Here is a 16993-nt window from a genome sequence, read left to right on the forward strand (position 1 = left end):
TCCCTCTCTTCCCCCAGAAACGACCTTTTCCTCCTCACACCTTGGAGAGCCCTTTGTCCCTTTCTTGTATGTACAGCGTAAGGTTTAGGACTGGAGGGTGTGTTAGGGGTCCTTCAGGCCAGTCCCCTCATTTTACAGCTGAGGAAACTGAGCCCCAGTAAAGGGCAATGACTTTCTGTGGGTTACACAGGGTGTTGAGCAGAGCTAGGATTCTGACCCTGAATCCACAGCTGCCACTCACCAAAAGGGGACTCATCTGGAACCTTGGGATTGCCTTTTTATTCTAGTTATACGTTGTATCCCCCATTAGGCTGGGGCCCTCACGAGGGCAGGAGCTGCGTCTTCTCTGCGCTCCGGGCTGTGCACACAGGGTTTGTGTCGCTGGTGTGAGCAGCCCCTCTCAAGGCGCCGACCTGGCTCCTGAGCTGTGGCAGAAGCAGCGAAGGATGTGGGGGCAGTCGTGGGCAGTGGAGGCCGCTGGCATCCATCCAGGGGCCTCCTTGGGCAGATGATTCTGCGTGGTCCCAAGGCTTTGCCCTGAGCCTGGCTCTCTCTTCCTCTTTCCCCAGCTCAGCTGTTTCAGGGCCCTGAAGGACAACGTGAAGAATTCCCGTCGGCACCGCTTAAGGAAGAATCTGGCTCACGGGCAGTACCAGGCCATGGTGAGGCCCCCCTTCTGTGCCTTCCACCCGTGTCTCCCTTTGTCCTGGGACAGTTCTTCAGGTGGTTAGGCTCTGGGAACGGATTTGCAACAGAAATCAGTACTTGATGCCTTTTTTTAGCTTTGTGGGATCATAAGTGAGGACCCAGAAAATGGGGGAATTCCCTGTCTCTGAGGTGGTTACCAGCCGTGTTCTCATTGAGCCTTCACTCAGCAACCAGCAGCTGCTGGTTATTGGCCTGCTGGGGTCATAACTTACTTCAGATAGTTCCTACTTATCAAGAGGCATTCCATTAAGCCTGGAAGAAAGAGTATAGACCTTAAGCCTGGAGGCCTCGGCTCTAGACCCAGCTGTGACCTGGGGCCAGTCCCCTGGCCATACCTCACAGCCTCCAGCAGTGGGGTTTTGTGAGAAGCGGTGGGTAGAATGTGGCAGAAGGAAGCTGCCGTGCGTGGGAGGGGGAGGCTGCCCACAGTCAGATTTCAAAGACAGAGAGAATGTCTTTGACCTCTCAGTGCAGCCCGGGCTGGGAGTGTTTCCTGTGGGCAGGCTCCCTCTCTCTGCTGTCCCTTTGGCAGGAGGGCTGCTGGACTCGGGCCCCCAGTCCCAGCGCCAGCACATTTTGGCCGTTGGTGCCTCAGTGTGCTCACCTGTAAGATGGGGTGGGCACCCCTGCGGGCTCTGAGGGGGAAGTGCCTCTCCTGGGTGAGTCTCAAAGAGCTGCTGTCGCTGTGGGTACCCACAGGGGGTCCTCCTCATCCCTTCACACGTGGCCCTGTCTCTTCTCCAGCTTTTGCAGAGGTTCTGGCGCCGCTGGTGTGCTCGAGCTGAATGGAGAGAGAATGAGAGGTGGCTGCCCCAGCTCCTCTGTGCCCACGTCCACTTCAGGTACCGCCGTCCCGCATGCTGCCGCCTCTCCTCTTTCTGGTCATGGGATGATCCAGCCTCGTGGGGCTTCCTCATCCACGTCATTGTGGGTGATGCCGTTGCCTCGGCTCTGCTTGCCACGAAAGGGCTGAAACCTCAGTGGTGGATGCAGTGGGAGTGTTGTTTTTGTTTCTTCCTGGTGGGATTTCCTCAGCAGAGCCTTCTTTTTGGGGTGGGCGTGTGTCCCTTCAGTGGAAGAATTCCACGTGTCACTCCCTCCACTGGGAAGGAAGGTGGAGAAAGGCAGGCTAGCACTGGGTGGTCCCCCTGTGCTCAGTCGAGAGAGGAAGGCATAGTGGAGAGGGAGTGTGGGTAAAGACACAGGCTTGGGGCCTGGGCTCCTCTGAAGGCACCCCGAGGCCTTCCCTGGCCTTGCTGGCTCCCATCTTCAGAGGGCTGACTGGAGGAGGCAGGCCCCCTAGAAGCACTGCGCGTATGCTGGCTGCACCCAAGGCTGGGTGGGTGTTGGCCTAGAGGCAGTATGGTGTGGTGGGTAGAGCACCAGACTTGAGGTCAGGAAGACCTAAGTCTGAATCCTACCTTAGGTATATACCGCCTAGCTTTGTGACCCTTGGGGACTCCCTTAGTCATCTTTGCCTTAGTTTCTTCATCTATAAAACAAGGGGTCAGGCTCCGTGGCCTCTAAGGCCCTTCCAGCCCTAATCCTCTGTGTCTGTGTGTGGGAGTGCATGCGTGTGTGCACACATGCATGTTCACAAATGCCGCCAGGGTGTCATTGACACTAATTAACCCATGAGAGATTGCTTTGTAAGCCAGCATGCTAATTTATTCATTTCTTGGGGGGAGGTAATGGTAAGGAGGCAGATGGGGTCCGGCTGGCCTGACAGCTGGGGCGGGGGCTGCCCAAGACCCCTCCTTGTGTGGCTGCACGGTGGGGCCACTGGGGTGACCAGCTTGCAGATTGAAAGGCTGCTGGTGAACGTCAGGCGGAGCAAAGGGAATCGGGTGTCCTCCGCAGGTACGTCTGTCCAGCTGCGTCAGCCTGACGCACAGCGGCTGTTTCTTCCAGTAAGCCGAGAAGCTGTTGTTTGCAACATCTGCAGTGCTCCCTGGCCTCTTGGGTGGCAGGCTCCTCCCCTCTCTGAGCCTCAGTTTCCTCATCTGTAGATTGCACAGTTTCTGCCAGGTAGTCCCCAGGTCCCTTCTAGCTCTGACAGTTTGTGTGTGATCTGGTCGATTCCCCAGAAGAATTCACGACCAAACAGGAGATAGAGAACATTACAAAATGCAGAATGGATCATTTTGATTACATTAAATTGAGAAGGTTTTGCATAAATAATGCCAATGCAATCAAGATTAGGAGGGAAGTGGAAAACTGGGAAAGAAATTTTACCAGTCTCTCTGCTAAGGGCCTCATTTCTAGAATATATAGAGAATTAAGTTAAATTTATAAGCATACAAGTCATTCCCCAATTGATAAATGGTCAAAGGATATGAACAGGCCGTTCTCAGATGAAGAAATTAAAGCCATCTATAGTCATATGAAAAAATGCTCTAAATCGTTATTGATTAGAGAAATGCAAATCAAAACAACATCACACCCATCAGATTGGCTGACATGACAAAACAGGAAAATGATAAATGTTAGAGAGGATGCGGGAAAACTGGAACACTAATGCATTGTTGGTGGAGTTGTGAAATGATCCAGCCATTCTGGAGAGCAATTTGGAACTATGCCCAAAGGGCTACAAAACTGCATACCCTTTGACCCAGCAATAGCAGTTTCAGGTATGTGTCCCAGAGATCATAAAAGTGGAAAAAGGAGGGACAGCTAGGTGGCGCAGTGGATAGAGCTCTGGCCTTGGAATCAGGAGGACCTGAGTTCAAATGTGACTGCAGACACTTGACACTTACTAGCTGTGTGACCCTGGGCAAGTCATTTAACCCTGATTGCCTCACCAAAAAGCAGAAACAAACAAAAAGAATTGCAAAAAAAAAAAAAGGGAAAAGGACCCACATGTCCAGATATTTATAGCAGCTCTTTTTGTGATGGCAAAGAATTGGAAGTGGAGGGGATGCCCATCCACTGGGGAGTGGCTGAACAAGTTGTGGTATACGAATGTAATGGAATACTGTTGCGCTATAAGAAATGATGAGCAGGCAGACTTCAGAAAATCCTGGAAAGACGTGTGTGGACTGATGCTGAGTGAAGTGAGCAGAACCAGGAGAACGTTGTACACAGTACCAGCCACATTGTGCAATGAATAACATTGACAGACTTAGCCCTTCTCAGCAACGCAAGGATCTAAGTATCTCCAAAGGTCTCATGATAGAAAATATTATCCACATCCAGAGAAAAAATGTGGAGTTTGAATGCAGATCAAAGCATACTATTTGCTATTTTTTTCCTTCTGTTTTATTTTGTTTCCTCTTTCTGGTGGTTCCTCCTATTGGTTCTAATTCTTACATCACTAATGTGAAAATATGTTTAATAGGAATGTACATATATAGCCTATATCAGATTGCATACTGTCTTGGGGGAGGGAGGGGGAGAAAAATTTTAAACTCAAAAGCTTATGGAAGTGATTGTTGATAACTCAAAATAAATTAATAAAAAAAAATCTAGTCGATTCTCAACTTAAAGGTTAATTGCTGCATGCCCAGACCACCTGCCTCTCTCCCTGCCTTATCTCTTGCATGGCTAGACCAGGGAATTTTTTTTTCTAATTTGTGGATTTCTGTATGTAAAAAAGCCTTAGAAAAGTGTAAAAATCACACCACGTTAAGTCCACATGTAATCAGGAATGAAGTTATAGAAAAGGTAAAAAATAAATCCCAAACAAACCCCAAATGTATTTTTGGTGTTTATAGTTTATTTTTTTCTAGTTACATGTAAACACAATTTTCAACGTTTGTTTTTAAAATCTTTGAGTTCCAAATTCTCTCCCTCCCCCTTCACCCTCCCTGAGAGGCAAGCATATAGGTTATACATATGCAGTCATGCAAAATATATTTCCATATTAGTCATGTTGTGAAAGAAAACACAGACTGAAAAAAGAACCAAGTTAAAAAAAAATAAAGGGAAAAAAAACCCAGCAAAAAATAACGTGCTTTGATCTGTCTTCAGCCTCCTGTTCTTTCTCTGGAGGTGGAGAGCATTCCTCATCCTAGGTCTTCCGAATTGTCTTGGGTCGTGGTGTTGCTAAGAATAGTAAGTCATTCACAGTCGATCATTGTGTGGTGTTGCTGTTAACTGTTTACAAAGATCTCCTGGTTCTGCTCACTTCGCTCAGCAACAGCCCTTATAAGACTTCCAGGTTTTTCTCAAACTACTCCCTTGTCATTTCTTATAACGCAGAAGTACTCCATCACGAGCAGATACCACAGCTTGTTCAGCCATTCCCCAGTGGATGGGCATCCCCCCGATTTCCAGTTCTTTGCCACCATAAAAAGAGCTGCTGTGAATCGTTTTGTCCACTTGGGTCCTTCTCCCTTCTCTTTGGTCTCTTTGGAGTTACAGCCCAGGAGTGGTGTTGCTGGGTCAAAGGGTGTTCACAGGCTGATGGCCCTCTGGGCCTGCTCCCAAACTGCTCTCCAGAACGAACCGCAGCCCCGCTGCCTCCTTTCCTGCACACGCCGTGGGGCCCTCCTGCCCCACAGCGCAGGGGCCGTTGCCACGTCCACCTCCTCCGTTTCAGCCTCTCTTGAGAGCACTCTCAGCTCCTCAGGTCGCATGTTCTCTTTTTTTTTTTGAAGCTTGGCAGGATGCAGGTGTGGGCCTCATCCTGGATGGAGCCTGAAGATTCTGAGCTGGGGGGGAGCTTTGAGATCTGGAAGCTCGGTGGCAGATCCTGAGCAGACTGAGATGCGGTGGGGGGGGGGAACGACTCTGGGTCTGCCCCAGGCCATGCAGCGGGTGCCAGGCCCCTGGAGAACGGGGGCCCCATCTGTGTGGCCCCCGACTGTCCAGAAGTCCCCATTCTCGAGCTCCCCTTTTCCTTGCCTCCACAATGAGGATGTTCTGTCAGACTAACTGTGTCCGAGCCCTCTTGGCTGGATTTTGTCTTAAGGGAGATCGAGTGTGGGGTGGCGAGGGAGGGGCGGGAGGCCTGGGTTCAGGTCCCTCCTCGGACCCTCACTCACAAGTTAGCACAACTCTCTGTGCCTCAGTTTCCCTCCTGGAGCACGAGGATGACATTTGCTGGGCTTACTGTTAGCAGGCAGTGGAGCCGAGGTGAGCCGGTGATCCCAGAGTCTCCCAGATGGTCTCAAGGGTTTCCTTCTTGTTTTCCAGGGAAGCCCTATTACATAAGTGCCTCCGGCTGTGGTCACAGAAGGCCCAGGAGAGCAGACGCAAACAGGTAGGGAGCTCTTGGAAGTACGAAAGTGGGCCGCTGAGGCCTTTGCTTGAATTTGCCGGGGCGGGGGCTGTGTGCCCGTTGCTTCACAGAGGGGGCTCCGCGGGGAGGAAGGGATCTCTGGCCACCGCGTCAGAGAAGGAGGGGGAGTGGAGACTCCTGGAGAGCCCAGCACTTGCTTCCCAGGTTTTTCCGGGATCAGCTCTGCTGGTTCTCAGTAGTCAAGCTTGCTGCCAGGGTGGCTGCCCAGCACTGCTTGTCCTCTTCCACCCGGAGAAGGTCGGGGGAGTTGAGCCCCTCATTCTTGATCTCTGGCATCTAAAAGGCGTCATCGTTTCACAGCCGGCACTTCCACTCAGCCAGAAGGGGGGCTGCCCAGCCCGGAGGAGCCTTGAAGGTAGAGATGGTGTGGAGGCAGGCGGCAGGGGGGCAGGGCAGCCAACGCAGCCTTAGGAAAGGGGCACAGCGCGGCAGCGTCACCCCCCTTCCTGACGCTGCCACCGGCAGGCGCTAACCCAGAGCACCAGCTGCGAAGTCTGTCACTTTGGGTTCAAAATGCAAATCATCTCAGCAGCAAACTCCCCCATCCCAGGATGCGCGCACCGGTCGCTGCTTGGGCCTGCTCCTGGCGGCCTCCTGCAAGACCAGCTAATCAGCCAGCATTCACTTCCCACTGGGTATGCCAGGCTTTGGGGGTACTGAGAAAAAGCAAAAACCTGGTGCTTGCCCTCAGGAAGCTTGTATTCCAGGGTGAGACAACAGGTCCAGCAGGGCCCGTAGAAGACACAGAGAGAGAGGAGAGGCAAGGCAAGCTGAAAGTTAGTGGGGGGTGGGGATGGCTCTCTGTACCTGAGTTCAAGTCCTGCCTCAGGCACAGATTAGCAGGTCACTCACCTCTTTTAGTTTCCATATCTGTAAAATGAGGAGAGTGGGACTCTATGGCCCCTGGGGTCCCTGCGGCTTCTCCCCCAGGGCCTGGGAGACTGTACAGTAAGCCAGCCAAAGAGCCAGCCGAGGTTGCCTCGCCAGAGAGAGAACCAGGGAGGGGAGATGGTCCTGTCGTCCTCCCTGCCCTGTTCAGCCCACGGCTGCACCGTTGTGTTTTGTCCTGAGGCTGGGGGCGGAGTGTCCAGAGCTGGGTAGCCAGGCCTTGGGGATGGGCCCAGGAGGACTGTGGCTGCCCTTGGGTGGCAGAAGGCTTAGGTGGGTTCTGGGCACTCTTGGCGGGCAGAAACAGAACCTGTTGGGTGAAGTCTCAGGGAGATCGACTTTAAGTCAATACCAGAAGGACATTTCCCACAGAGCTGCGTGAGGAGGTAGTGAGCTCCCTGAGCAGGTTGCATCACCCCTGGGTTAAGACCCGAGTCACCGAGCCAGCTGTGTGTGGAGGCCAGAGGAGGAGGTGGCTCTCACAGCTAAGGATTCACCGACTCATTCATTCAAACAAGTTGCGTGATTTGGTGCCAGTATGCAGCCCCTGCCAGCAGGGCATGTGTGGTCTCTCAGGGGCCAGGCCCTCTTGCTCCACTCTGTGCTTCGGCAGGGGGTATGCCTTCCACTAACACAGGTTGCGCCCCCTTGGATTCTGGAGAATGTCCCTGTGCTGACGTGCCCCGGGTTTCTCTGCCTTTAGCTAGCCCTTAAGACCCAGTGGGTAGTCTCTGCAGCTGGGCCAGTCCTGCCAGGGCCCCTCCATGCTGTGATGAGGCTCGTGGGCATTCTGTGGGGGGACAGGATCTTTCTCAAAAGGCAGCCCGCTCCTGCTCCTTTTTTAAAATAGATTTAAATTTTTCTCTTGCGCTCTTACATCTCCTAAATTTCCCTTTCTTTTTGTCCTTCCAAAAGAGCCAGCCCTTATGACAAAGAATTTTAAAAGAAAAAGGAGATATAAAAATGTCAGTAAAACCAGTTAATCTGTTGAAAATCTTTTAGGTTGTGGGCTGTGTTCCGCTCTGGATCCTGACCTCTGCCGAGACACCAGGGTCCCTCCCTTTTCTTAGCGGCCTCTTGGAAGGAATGTGGCTTATTTTTTTGCTCTCTTGCTGACCCTTCGGTGACTCTCTTGGGTACTGTCTGGCCCCCACATCCACAAAGCTTATTGGACTGCCAGAGGCAGGCCTGGGTCAGGACTCTCGGAGGTCACACTGATGCATCTATTTGGCCCCGGGGCCCTCGCCTGCAATGTTGTCCCTGGCCTGGAATTCTTTCCTGCCCAGCACAGTGGGAAGCCTGAAAGGTCGCTCCTTCCCCACCTCTCCCCTCCTTTCCCTCCTTCTGTTTGGCTTCCTGAAGACTTCTTCCCACTGGGGGCATGAGCTTTTAAAAAATCACAAAAGCATCTGTTTCTCCGTTCCCCTGGGCTGAGGAGCGAGGCCTCCTACTTCTCTTCATTATCTCACTGGTAGACTTGGCAGGGAGCGGTGGTGAAATTCAAGATGGTCAGTTTAGCACCAGTTAGAACCAGGAGGAATTGGTGCTAAAAGGGGGTTTGGTAAAGAGATTGTCTTTAATTAATTCTTCCCTGATAGGCCCATGGTCCCCCACCATGGGCCATCGGATTAAAACCCTTCACGTGTTTGCCTGCTGTGTGCGCAGTCCTGTGCTGGCTGCTGGAACAAAGCTGAAGGAAGTTGAGACACCCCTGGCTAGGCTTCCTGTGTTATCTTAGCAGAATCACAGAACACCAGAGTGAGGTGCCATCTCCAAGATCTTGGAGGGATGAGGAAACAGAATCAAGGGCAGAGGGTGATGAAATGTCCCCAGAGGCACGGCGCTTCTTGACTTAGTGGCTGTCAGGAGGCCAGCGGGTGCCAAGAAGCCTTGATGAAGCACTGCTCTGTGCCTGGCACCCTGGGCATACAGAGAAAGGCAAATCTGCATCCCCTTTCCCTCTGCTGCCTGCTCGTGTCCCAGGCTGGCACTCCGAGGGGTTATCAGCTAATCTCAGCATGGTGTTAACCATCATCTAGGCTGGGATGGGCCCTGTCTTTTAGCCTCAGTTTAGCTGCAGCATTCTCCCGTGTCTGTGCTTCTCTCCATTGGGAACATCTGTTCATACAAGTTGGGTTCTTCCCATTTGCTCTTTCTTAAGAGTACTTTCATGAACCACACCCTGTTCAGCCATACCCTGCTCAGTGGGCACCCCCTTAAGCATTAGGAGGTGCCCATCACGAGCTGGGCCCTGGGGCCACAAGGACAAAGAAACGCCACCATCCCTGCTCACAGGGAGCTTCCAGTCCACTCAGGAGACAACGAGGACACATAGAAGCATTTGCCATATCAGTCTAAAGTAGTGAAACACTGGGCAGCTGGAGGAGGGTGTGAGCAGCCATTGGGGGAGGACAGGGATCAGGAAAGGTTCCTGTAGAAGGTGGCACTTGAGGTACCACCCGAGAGGTCCTGTGAGTCAGAGGAAGAGGGAGGGCATTCCTGGCATGGCACTGAAGTGGGAAATGGTGTGTCGTGTGTGGGAAACGGAGCTTGGGAGTAGGTATAATTATGTCCAGTGAGGCCAGAGAGGACTTGGAGCCAGGTTGTGGAGAGTTTCACAAGCCAAAGAGATGTGCATACTTAGAGAGTAGGGGGTGATGACATGTAGTGCCTTCAGACCCACACTGATGGACAATGACTGTGGTGACTGTGTAGGGGGTTGTGTCTGGGCTGGGGAAAGACCTAGTGGGAGGCAGATAACTGTCACCTCAGTGGGAAGAAAGAGGAAACTGAGCTAGAGAGGGCGAGATTTGGCAATCGATTGGCTACTCAGAGCGACCAAGGGTGAGGAGTCGAGGGTGATGCCAGCGTTACAATCCTGGAAAGCCAGAAGGACAGCGGGGCCTTCTACAGAAATAGGGAAGTGTGGGAGGGCATCGACTTCTGTTTTGGCCTTGCTGAGTGTGAGGCGTTTCTGGGACACTCAGTTTAAACTGTCCAGTAGGCAGTTGATGATGTGGGACGCGGAGAGACTGGGGCTGGAGAACCACCTGGGTACCGTAGGGAGCCTTCTTTGTTGGGACGTAGTGGACCTTTCTTTTTTTGTGTACCTGGTCCTCATTGTGGGTATGAACTTTGTAGTAACTTTTCTCAGTTCCAAACTGTTTCCCAGTACGATGGCCTGTCTTCCCACAGTCCTCCATCACTGACTGTTCCTGACTGATGTCTTTGTAAATACCATGGCAGAGAGGGGATGCCCTGCATCTCTCTTCTTGTTTGTGATTCGGGGCACTTTTTCGTGGGGTGCTTGGTGGTTTGCACTTCTTTTGATAACCTTCCCTCTGCCCAAATTATCTCCCAGGCCTTTGCTTTTATTTAGATGCAGTCCGCCAAAGCGGAACACCACTACCGGAGCAGAAACCTCTCCATCCTCTTTGAGGCCTGGAAAAGCTTCAGCCGCCAGCGGCGGGAGCAGAGGATGAGGCGGGTGGAGGCTTCCAACTTTCACAGGTAGGTGCAGCTCGTGGGGGGCATCCATTTGCCAGCCCCAGAGAGTCACTCTGTTCGGACGCCCTCGGGGCCATGGAGTGCCTGACCTGCTGGTGCTGAGAATCAGTCAGAATCTTCCAGGGCCGTTGGACGAGAGGGTCTTTTCTGGTGGAGGCCCAGTGGTTTCTCCCTCTGGGCTGCAGATTCTAGGCCTTTAGCTTTCTAGATCAGTCAGCCGTTTCCCGGCATCCCTGGCCAGGAGGGATCTGTAGCTTGCCTCATCTCGGCAGGACTTCATTGATTTCCCATCCCCCCACTTGACTTTTCAGCCTTTTTCAAGTGTTTCCTATAGGAGAGGAGGTCCTGTATGCCCAAGAGTCTGGCATAGGACCCTGCTCATAGCAGAAATGTGAGAAATATGGCCTGAAGGAATGAAAATATTCAGTGTCCTCTGTCCTCTGGTGCTGTGTGGCATAGGTGACAGACTGGGTTGTGAAAGACCGTCAGGCCAGCAACTCAGGAACACTGGGAAGTCTGGGTGGCTGGAGGGACCTCCTTCTGTGGACTGTTGCCTGAGGACCAGTCTTGCCCAGGCTACAAAAGCCCATTCCCAGCCTCAGGGAATAGCCCCTCCTGAAGGTCAGGGGAGGGCCGAGCCAAGCACCGGGGAGCCCAGAAAGCCGCAGGCCATCAATGAACCTGCCTGGCTTTGCTGATCACGCTCAAGGAAGTCAGGGAAGGCTGTAGGATGTCTCCCCAGGAAGTTTGCCGTTGGGTGGAGCAGACACAGGCCATTCCGATTGCTTGTGTGGCTCCGGTGCTGTGATTTGGTTGGGTCGCATTGGGGGTCTTCTTGTTCTGTTTCCACTGAGGGAGGTGTTTTTTACGTTTGTGTTGGGGCCGTAAGTGCTGTGGGAGTATAGGCAGGGGGAGGTCAGAGTGGGCCAGAGCTGCCAGCCGCTTCCCTGAGGCAGGATCGGGAGTTTGAGGCTGGGCAGGAGAGGCCCGTGGGGTGTTGGGAGAAAGCTGGGACCCAGCGTTTATTAAGCAGCTCCTATGTGGGAGGCATCATACCGAGCTCTTTACAGATACGTCCTCTGAGGGATTCAGAGATGCGCCGAGCAGACCACCACGACTGGACAAGACGCGTGCGCTTTAGAGGGGCGCGACCTGAGGCTGGGGGCTCCAGGGGACCTGGACAAGGCAGGGGATGGAGCTGAGGCTGAGGAGGTTGGACAGGACTCTGTAGAGAGGGCGGTGAGGGCTTAGGGCCTTGGCCCGGTGGAGGGCGGCCGGGCACAGTGGAGGCTTGAGAAGCTGGCGGTCGAGGCTTGTCGTGGCCATAGACTGCAGAGGCGTTCCGATGCCACACTGAGGAGTTCGGCCTTGGTTTCCTAGGCCGTCAGGAGCCAGGGTGGAGAGTTGGGTTCTGTTGGGTGAGAGCTGAGCCAGGCCCACGTTGGGGGGTGACTGAGGGAGGTGAGCAGAGCCAGGAGGACAGTATGTGCTGTGACTCCAGGGATGTCACTGAACACAGTGTAGAAAGCACCTGACATGGGGTCACTGCCGTGCCCTCAGGTGGTGCAGGCCCCCCTCCTCTCTAGAGACCCACCTCTCTGCAGCTCATGCCAACGCCGGGCCCTCAGAGGCACGATTGGCCTGTGGCTTCTCTTTGGCAGGGTGCCTCCTCCGTCTTGCTTTTTCTTTGTTTTTTAAAAATGGAACTGTCCTTCCCACTTGCTGCCCTACCCCACCCTCACACTGAGCAACTTTAAAACAAACCAAACCTGAAAACCAGCCTTCAGCGCAGCAAGATCAAATCCCACGTTGGCCAGCACAGAATGTCCGTTGCTTTGGGCATTTTCAGTGGAGCCCCGTGGTCCATCTTGGTCCTCTTGGAAATGTGGTCTGTCATGCGTCGACGGGCGGGTTTCTCTCTGGACGCTGTTGCCACGGTCTGAGTTCTCCTGCTTCTTCTCCCTCGTCTCTGCAGCCTCATCATCATCACAGCTGACGCTGATAAGGCCCTTTTTCCTGTGTGTCAGGTGTGGTGCTAAGCACTTCACACACTGCATTTCATTTGATCCTCACGACAGCCCTGGGAGGTGGGTGTTGTTATTACCCCCATTTTACAGAGGAGGAAACTGAGGCAGATAGGGGAAATGCCTTGTCCAGGATCACGCGGCTGGGATGGTCTGAGGCTGGGCTCTCAGCCACTGCTCCAGCAGCAGCCTCATTGTGGGTCTGAGGCCGGCCTTCCTGCGATTCTGGCTCCTTTTCTTGATTCTCTCCAGCCCCCAGATGAGGACATGGAGGCTCAGAAAATTTGTTCCTTGTTCGCAGTCACAGCTATAGCTAGCAGGTGTCAGGCCTGGATCACTCTCTTCTTTTGAAAAAATTCTTTAACTTTTCAGGTCTAAATTCTCTCCCTCCTTCCCTTCCCTCACATATTGAGAAGGCAAGAAATATGGTACCCATTTACAAATATGAAGTCATGCAAAACATATTTCCATAGTAGCCATGTTGCCCCCCCCCCAAAAAAAAAAGACAAGAAAAAGTGAAAACGATGTGCTTCATCTGCATTCAGAGTCGTCAGCTCTCTGGAGGTGGATTGTGTTTTTTGTCATGAGTCCTTTGGAATTATCATGGGTCATTGTATCGGTCCGTGTAGCCAAGTCGTTCACAGTTGGTTTTCTTCACAGTATCGTTGTTATTGTACACATTGTTCTAGTTCTGCTCACTTTGCATCAGCTCATACAAGTCTTTCCAGGTTTTCCCAAAAGCATCCTGCTCGCCATTTCTTCTAGTGCAATAGTATTCCATCACATTCATATACCACATTCTGCCATTCCCCAGTTGATGGGCAGCCCCTACAGACCTGGGTTTCATACCTGCATTTTCTGATTCTCAGGGCAGGCCTCCTCTTCCTCTCTGAGGCTGCTGCTCTGTATTGAGCAGATGATGTCTGGAGCATCACGGCCAACTCCAGGGGCCCCATTTTGGGAGGGACGTGGGCAGGCTATTATCAGGCTCTACGAGGGTAGCCACGGTTACGTATAGAGATCACTAGATGGAACATTTAGCTTAGAAAAGGGAAAACTGGGTGGCGAGATCATGGTCCTTACACCTCTAATGGGCTGTCAAATACAAGATCGATGAGACTCATTCTGGACCCGGAAGGCAGGATTTAGACCCATTGATGGAAGTTGGTGAGAGGCAGGTTTTGGCTTCCTCCCAGTTAGAGGCCTCAGGAGGAGTGGGCTCTCCACTGTTGGAGGCTGGAATGTAATGAATTATTACAGCGTTGGAAAAAACATGTTATTGTAGAGAAGCTTGGGAAGCCTTCTGTGAGTGAATCCGAAGTGTAGTCAGCAGGATCAGGAAAACAGGAGGCATAGTGACAGAAGTGTAAGTGGCGAGACTGACGTTAGCAGGACGGTTTGAACCTGAAGTTGTGCCCAGACCTGGCCTCAAAGAGGAGTTGTAAGCAGGCCCTTCCCCCCCATTTCTTGTGGGGGGTTGGGGGGCACACTGCCTCTGAGGTCAGGCTTTTTGGATGTGTCGGTTAATTTTGCTGACTTGTGTTTTTCCTTTTTAAAATTATTTGTTACAAGGGATGAACTCTTGGGAGGAGAAGGGGAAAGGGAGGTGCTGAAAACGTAGGTAACGTAAAGTACAGTTTTATTTTAAAAAATCAAAACAAAATTTATGGAAAACACCTGTAAGACCATTTTAAAATAAAGTAAAATTTAAAAGTGTGTGTATGTGCTTACAGACATGCACATCTCTTTAAAACCAGTGAATCAAAACAGACCTAGAGGTTTTTTTAGAAGCCTGTAAACTGACCCACAATAGTCAGTATTTTCATTTGATTTGACTTCCTGGCATGAACAGATATGTCACTGAGAGAGGACAGGGAGTAGTGAGAAGCACCAAGTTTGAATTCTGACACTGATGTTTTGTAGCCAAGTGTGGGGGGTCAAACTTGAGAGTTGTTTTGATTGGAGTTTCTCTTATTAGTGATTTAGTTCATTCTTTCATTTTTAGTTCTCTTAAGAGCTTTTGTTCATATCCTTTGGCCCTTTATCTACTGGGAGAGGCTTTTGGTCTTACGTATTTTCAGTTAGTTGCCTTCGGATGATTTCTACTGTTATTTATCCAGCTCCGTAAAGTATCTCTGTCATACTGTAGTTGCTAAAGCACTAGATCTGGAAATTGTAGCTCTGTCATTTTCCCCCCACTTAATAGTATTTTCCCCCCAGTTACATATAAAGATAGTTTTCAAATTCACTTTGATGAGGTTTTAAGTTCCACCATTTTTTCTCCTTTCTTCCCCTCCCCAAGATGGCAAGCAATCTGACATAGGCTATACATGTACAATCATATTAAACATATTTCCACATTAATCATGTTGTAAAAGCAGAATCAGAACACAAGGGGAAAAACCAGGAGAAAGAAGACATAGTCTGCTCAATCTGCATTGAGACTCCGTCGGTCTTTCTCGGGATGTGGACAGCATTTTCCGTCATGAGTCTTTAGGAGTTGTCTTAGATCCTTGCACTGCTGAGAAGAGCTAAGTCCGTCAAAGTTGATATCGCCGTTTTGATTCTGTTGGCATGGCCCAGCCACGAACACTGGATATTCCTGCAGGTACTTAAGCTGTCCTTTATTTCTTCAGGGAGGGTCTTGTAATTGTGTTTATGAGCTACTGAGTGTGCTTTAGTATTTGCCTCCCCGCTGTCCTAGGGGTCTTTGTAGTTATTTTGGACGGCTCTTCCCTTGCGTTTACTCTCTCTTAGATTTGGTTGTTACTGTATAGAAACGCTCTTGCCTTTGGCGGATGTCTTAGTTCATGTTTGAAAATGTTGGATTTGGAATTCAGAAAACGGGTGCTGCTGTAGTTTGTCCTAGTTTGGGTGTCATCCATGGTTATCCTAAAGCCAAAAAAATGGCCACTTCCTCTTCACTGTCTGTATTTCTTTCTGGGTTTGTTTTTTTTGAGGCAGTTGGGGTCAAGTTACTTGCCCAGGGTCACACAGCTAGTGAGTGTCTGAGGCCGGATTTGAACTCAAGTCCTCCTGTGTTGTCTGTGTTTCCTTTTTTTTTCCCCAATAGTTAATTTATTCATTTTCAGTTTTCAATATTCACTTCCATAACATTTTGAGTTTTAAATTTTCTTCCCCTCCTTCCCCTCCCCTCTCCCCAAGACAGCATGTAATCTGATATAGGCTCTACATATATATTCATATTAAGCATATTTTCACATTAGTCATGATGTATAGAAGAATTAGAGCTAATGGAAGGAATCACAAGAAAGAAGAAATAAAACAAAACAACAAAAGAAAAGGAGAGCAAATAGTCTGTTTCCATCTGCATTCAGACTCCAGAGTTCTTTCTCTGGATGTGGACGGCATTTTCCATCATGAGTCTCTTGGAGTTGTCTTAGATCCTTGCATTGCTGAGAAGAGCTAAGTCTATCAAAGTTAGTCATTGCACAATATTGCTGTCACTGTGTACAATGTTCTCCTGGTTCTGCTCACTTCGCTCAGTATCAGTTCATATAAGTCTTTCCAGGTTTTTCTGAAGTCCGCCTGCTCATCATTTCTTATAGCACAATATATTCCATTACATTCATATACCACAACTTGCTCAGCCATTCCCCCATTGATGGGCATCCCCTCAGTTTCCAATTCTTTGCCTCCACAAAAAGAGCTGCCATGAATATTTTTGTACACATGGGTCTTTTTCCCATTCGTATGATCTCTTTGGGACACAGCCCTAGAAGTGCCATTGCTGGGACCCTTGTCTGTACTCCTTAAGGAGCTTTGAGAGGTGTCTTTGGGGGTGAAGCTAACCTGACGGCAGCACCTCACTGGGGCGTTTGTAGGCTGCTCAGCCTTCGGAGCCCGGAGCCCACACGGTCGGAGTAGGGAAGGAGGCTGTCAGTGAACTCAGCTGAGTCACCTGAGGGCCTCATCTGGGAAGGTCTCAAAGAAGGTTGATGTCATTGTCTGAAGCAGGACCCTGGTCTCCTGACTCCCATCCCCATAGGCTCTCCCCCATCCTCCACCCCTCCGCTCTTAGTGAGCCCCAGCTGTGTCGAAGCACTTTTCTTGTCCTGAATGACATGCTGAGGGTATCCAAGGAAGCTGCCTCTTACCAGGCTGATGGAGTCACATGCCCTGCCTCACTTCTCTGGTGTCCTGCACATTGGTAAGGATGTCCAGCCGCCCCTCCCGGAGCGCTGCACCTGTGACTGAAGTGGAGGCCCAAGGCAGATTCTGGTGATCATGGAAGCCATTGCCCGGGGCCCACGGAGGGCGGCATATTCTCTGTCCTGGGACTCAGCCTTGTCCCAAGACCGTAAAGCCTCAGGGGCCAGGGGATGGTCAGTAGAGTTTCTGGGGTAGTTGAGCACTTCCAGCCTTCATGCATGACTGAAGCGGAATAGAGCATCTCACAGAAGACTGAAGGCCTTGCAGCCCTTCAGGGGTCTCACAGAGCGTGTCCTGCCAGAAGCAACAGGAGACCTTTCTCATAACTATTGTCGCTCCCACTTTAAGGCTAGACAAACAGTGGCCCCCAAGTGGGTAAGGGACGAGGAGACCGTGTGGTCGCCCGGCCAGCTGGGCCCTCTCTGACTGTGGGTTTAGAACCAGCTGGGCT

The 16993-nt window shown here is 51.2% G+C and overlaps 1 protein-coding gene across 11 annotated transcripts in view; it reads left to right on the forward strand.

The window, feature by feature from the left end:
- SFI1 (SFI1 centrin binding protein) overlaps window positions 1-16993 on the forward strand; it is a 66499-nt gene that overhangs the window by 26363 nt on the left and 23143 nt on the right. For all 11 annotated transcript variants that reach the window (XR_013486508.1, XR_013486507.1, XM_078154434.1 and 8 more), the window contains 4 exons: window positions 570-662; window positions 1453-1550; window positions 5845-5911; window positions 10218-10348. Coding sequence is in view for 9 of the 11 variants with exons in the window: in XM_078154434.1 (XP_078010560.1) it covers window positions 570-662; window positions 1453-1550; window positions 5845-5911; window positions 10218-10348 (389 nt within the window). In the remaining 2 variants the exon portion in view is untranslated. The remainder of the gene's footprint in view (window positions 1-569; window positions 663-1452; window positions 1551-5844; window positions 5912-10217; window positions 10349-16993) is intronic.

Source organism: Phascolarctos cinereus, unplaced genomic scaffold (genome assembly GCF_003287225.1).
Source record: "Phascolarctos cinereus isolate Bilbo 61053 unplaced genomic scaffold, phaCin_HiC Scaffold_4;HRSCAF=312, whole genome shotgun sequence".
In the NCBI taxonomy this organism is placed as follows: Eukaryota; Metazoa; Chordata; class Mammalia; order Diprotodontia; family Phascolarctidae; genus Phascolarctos; species Phascolarctos cinereus.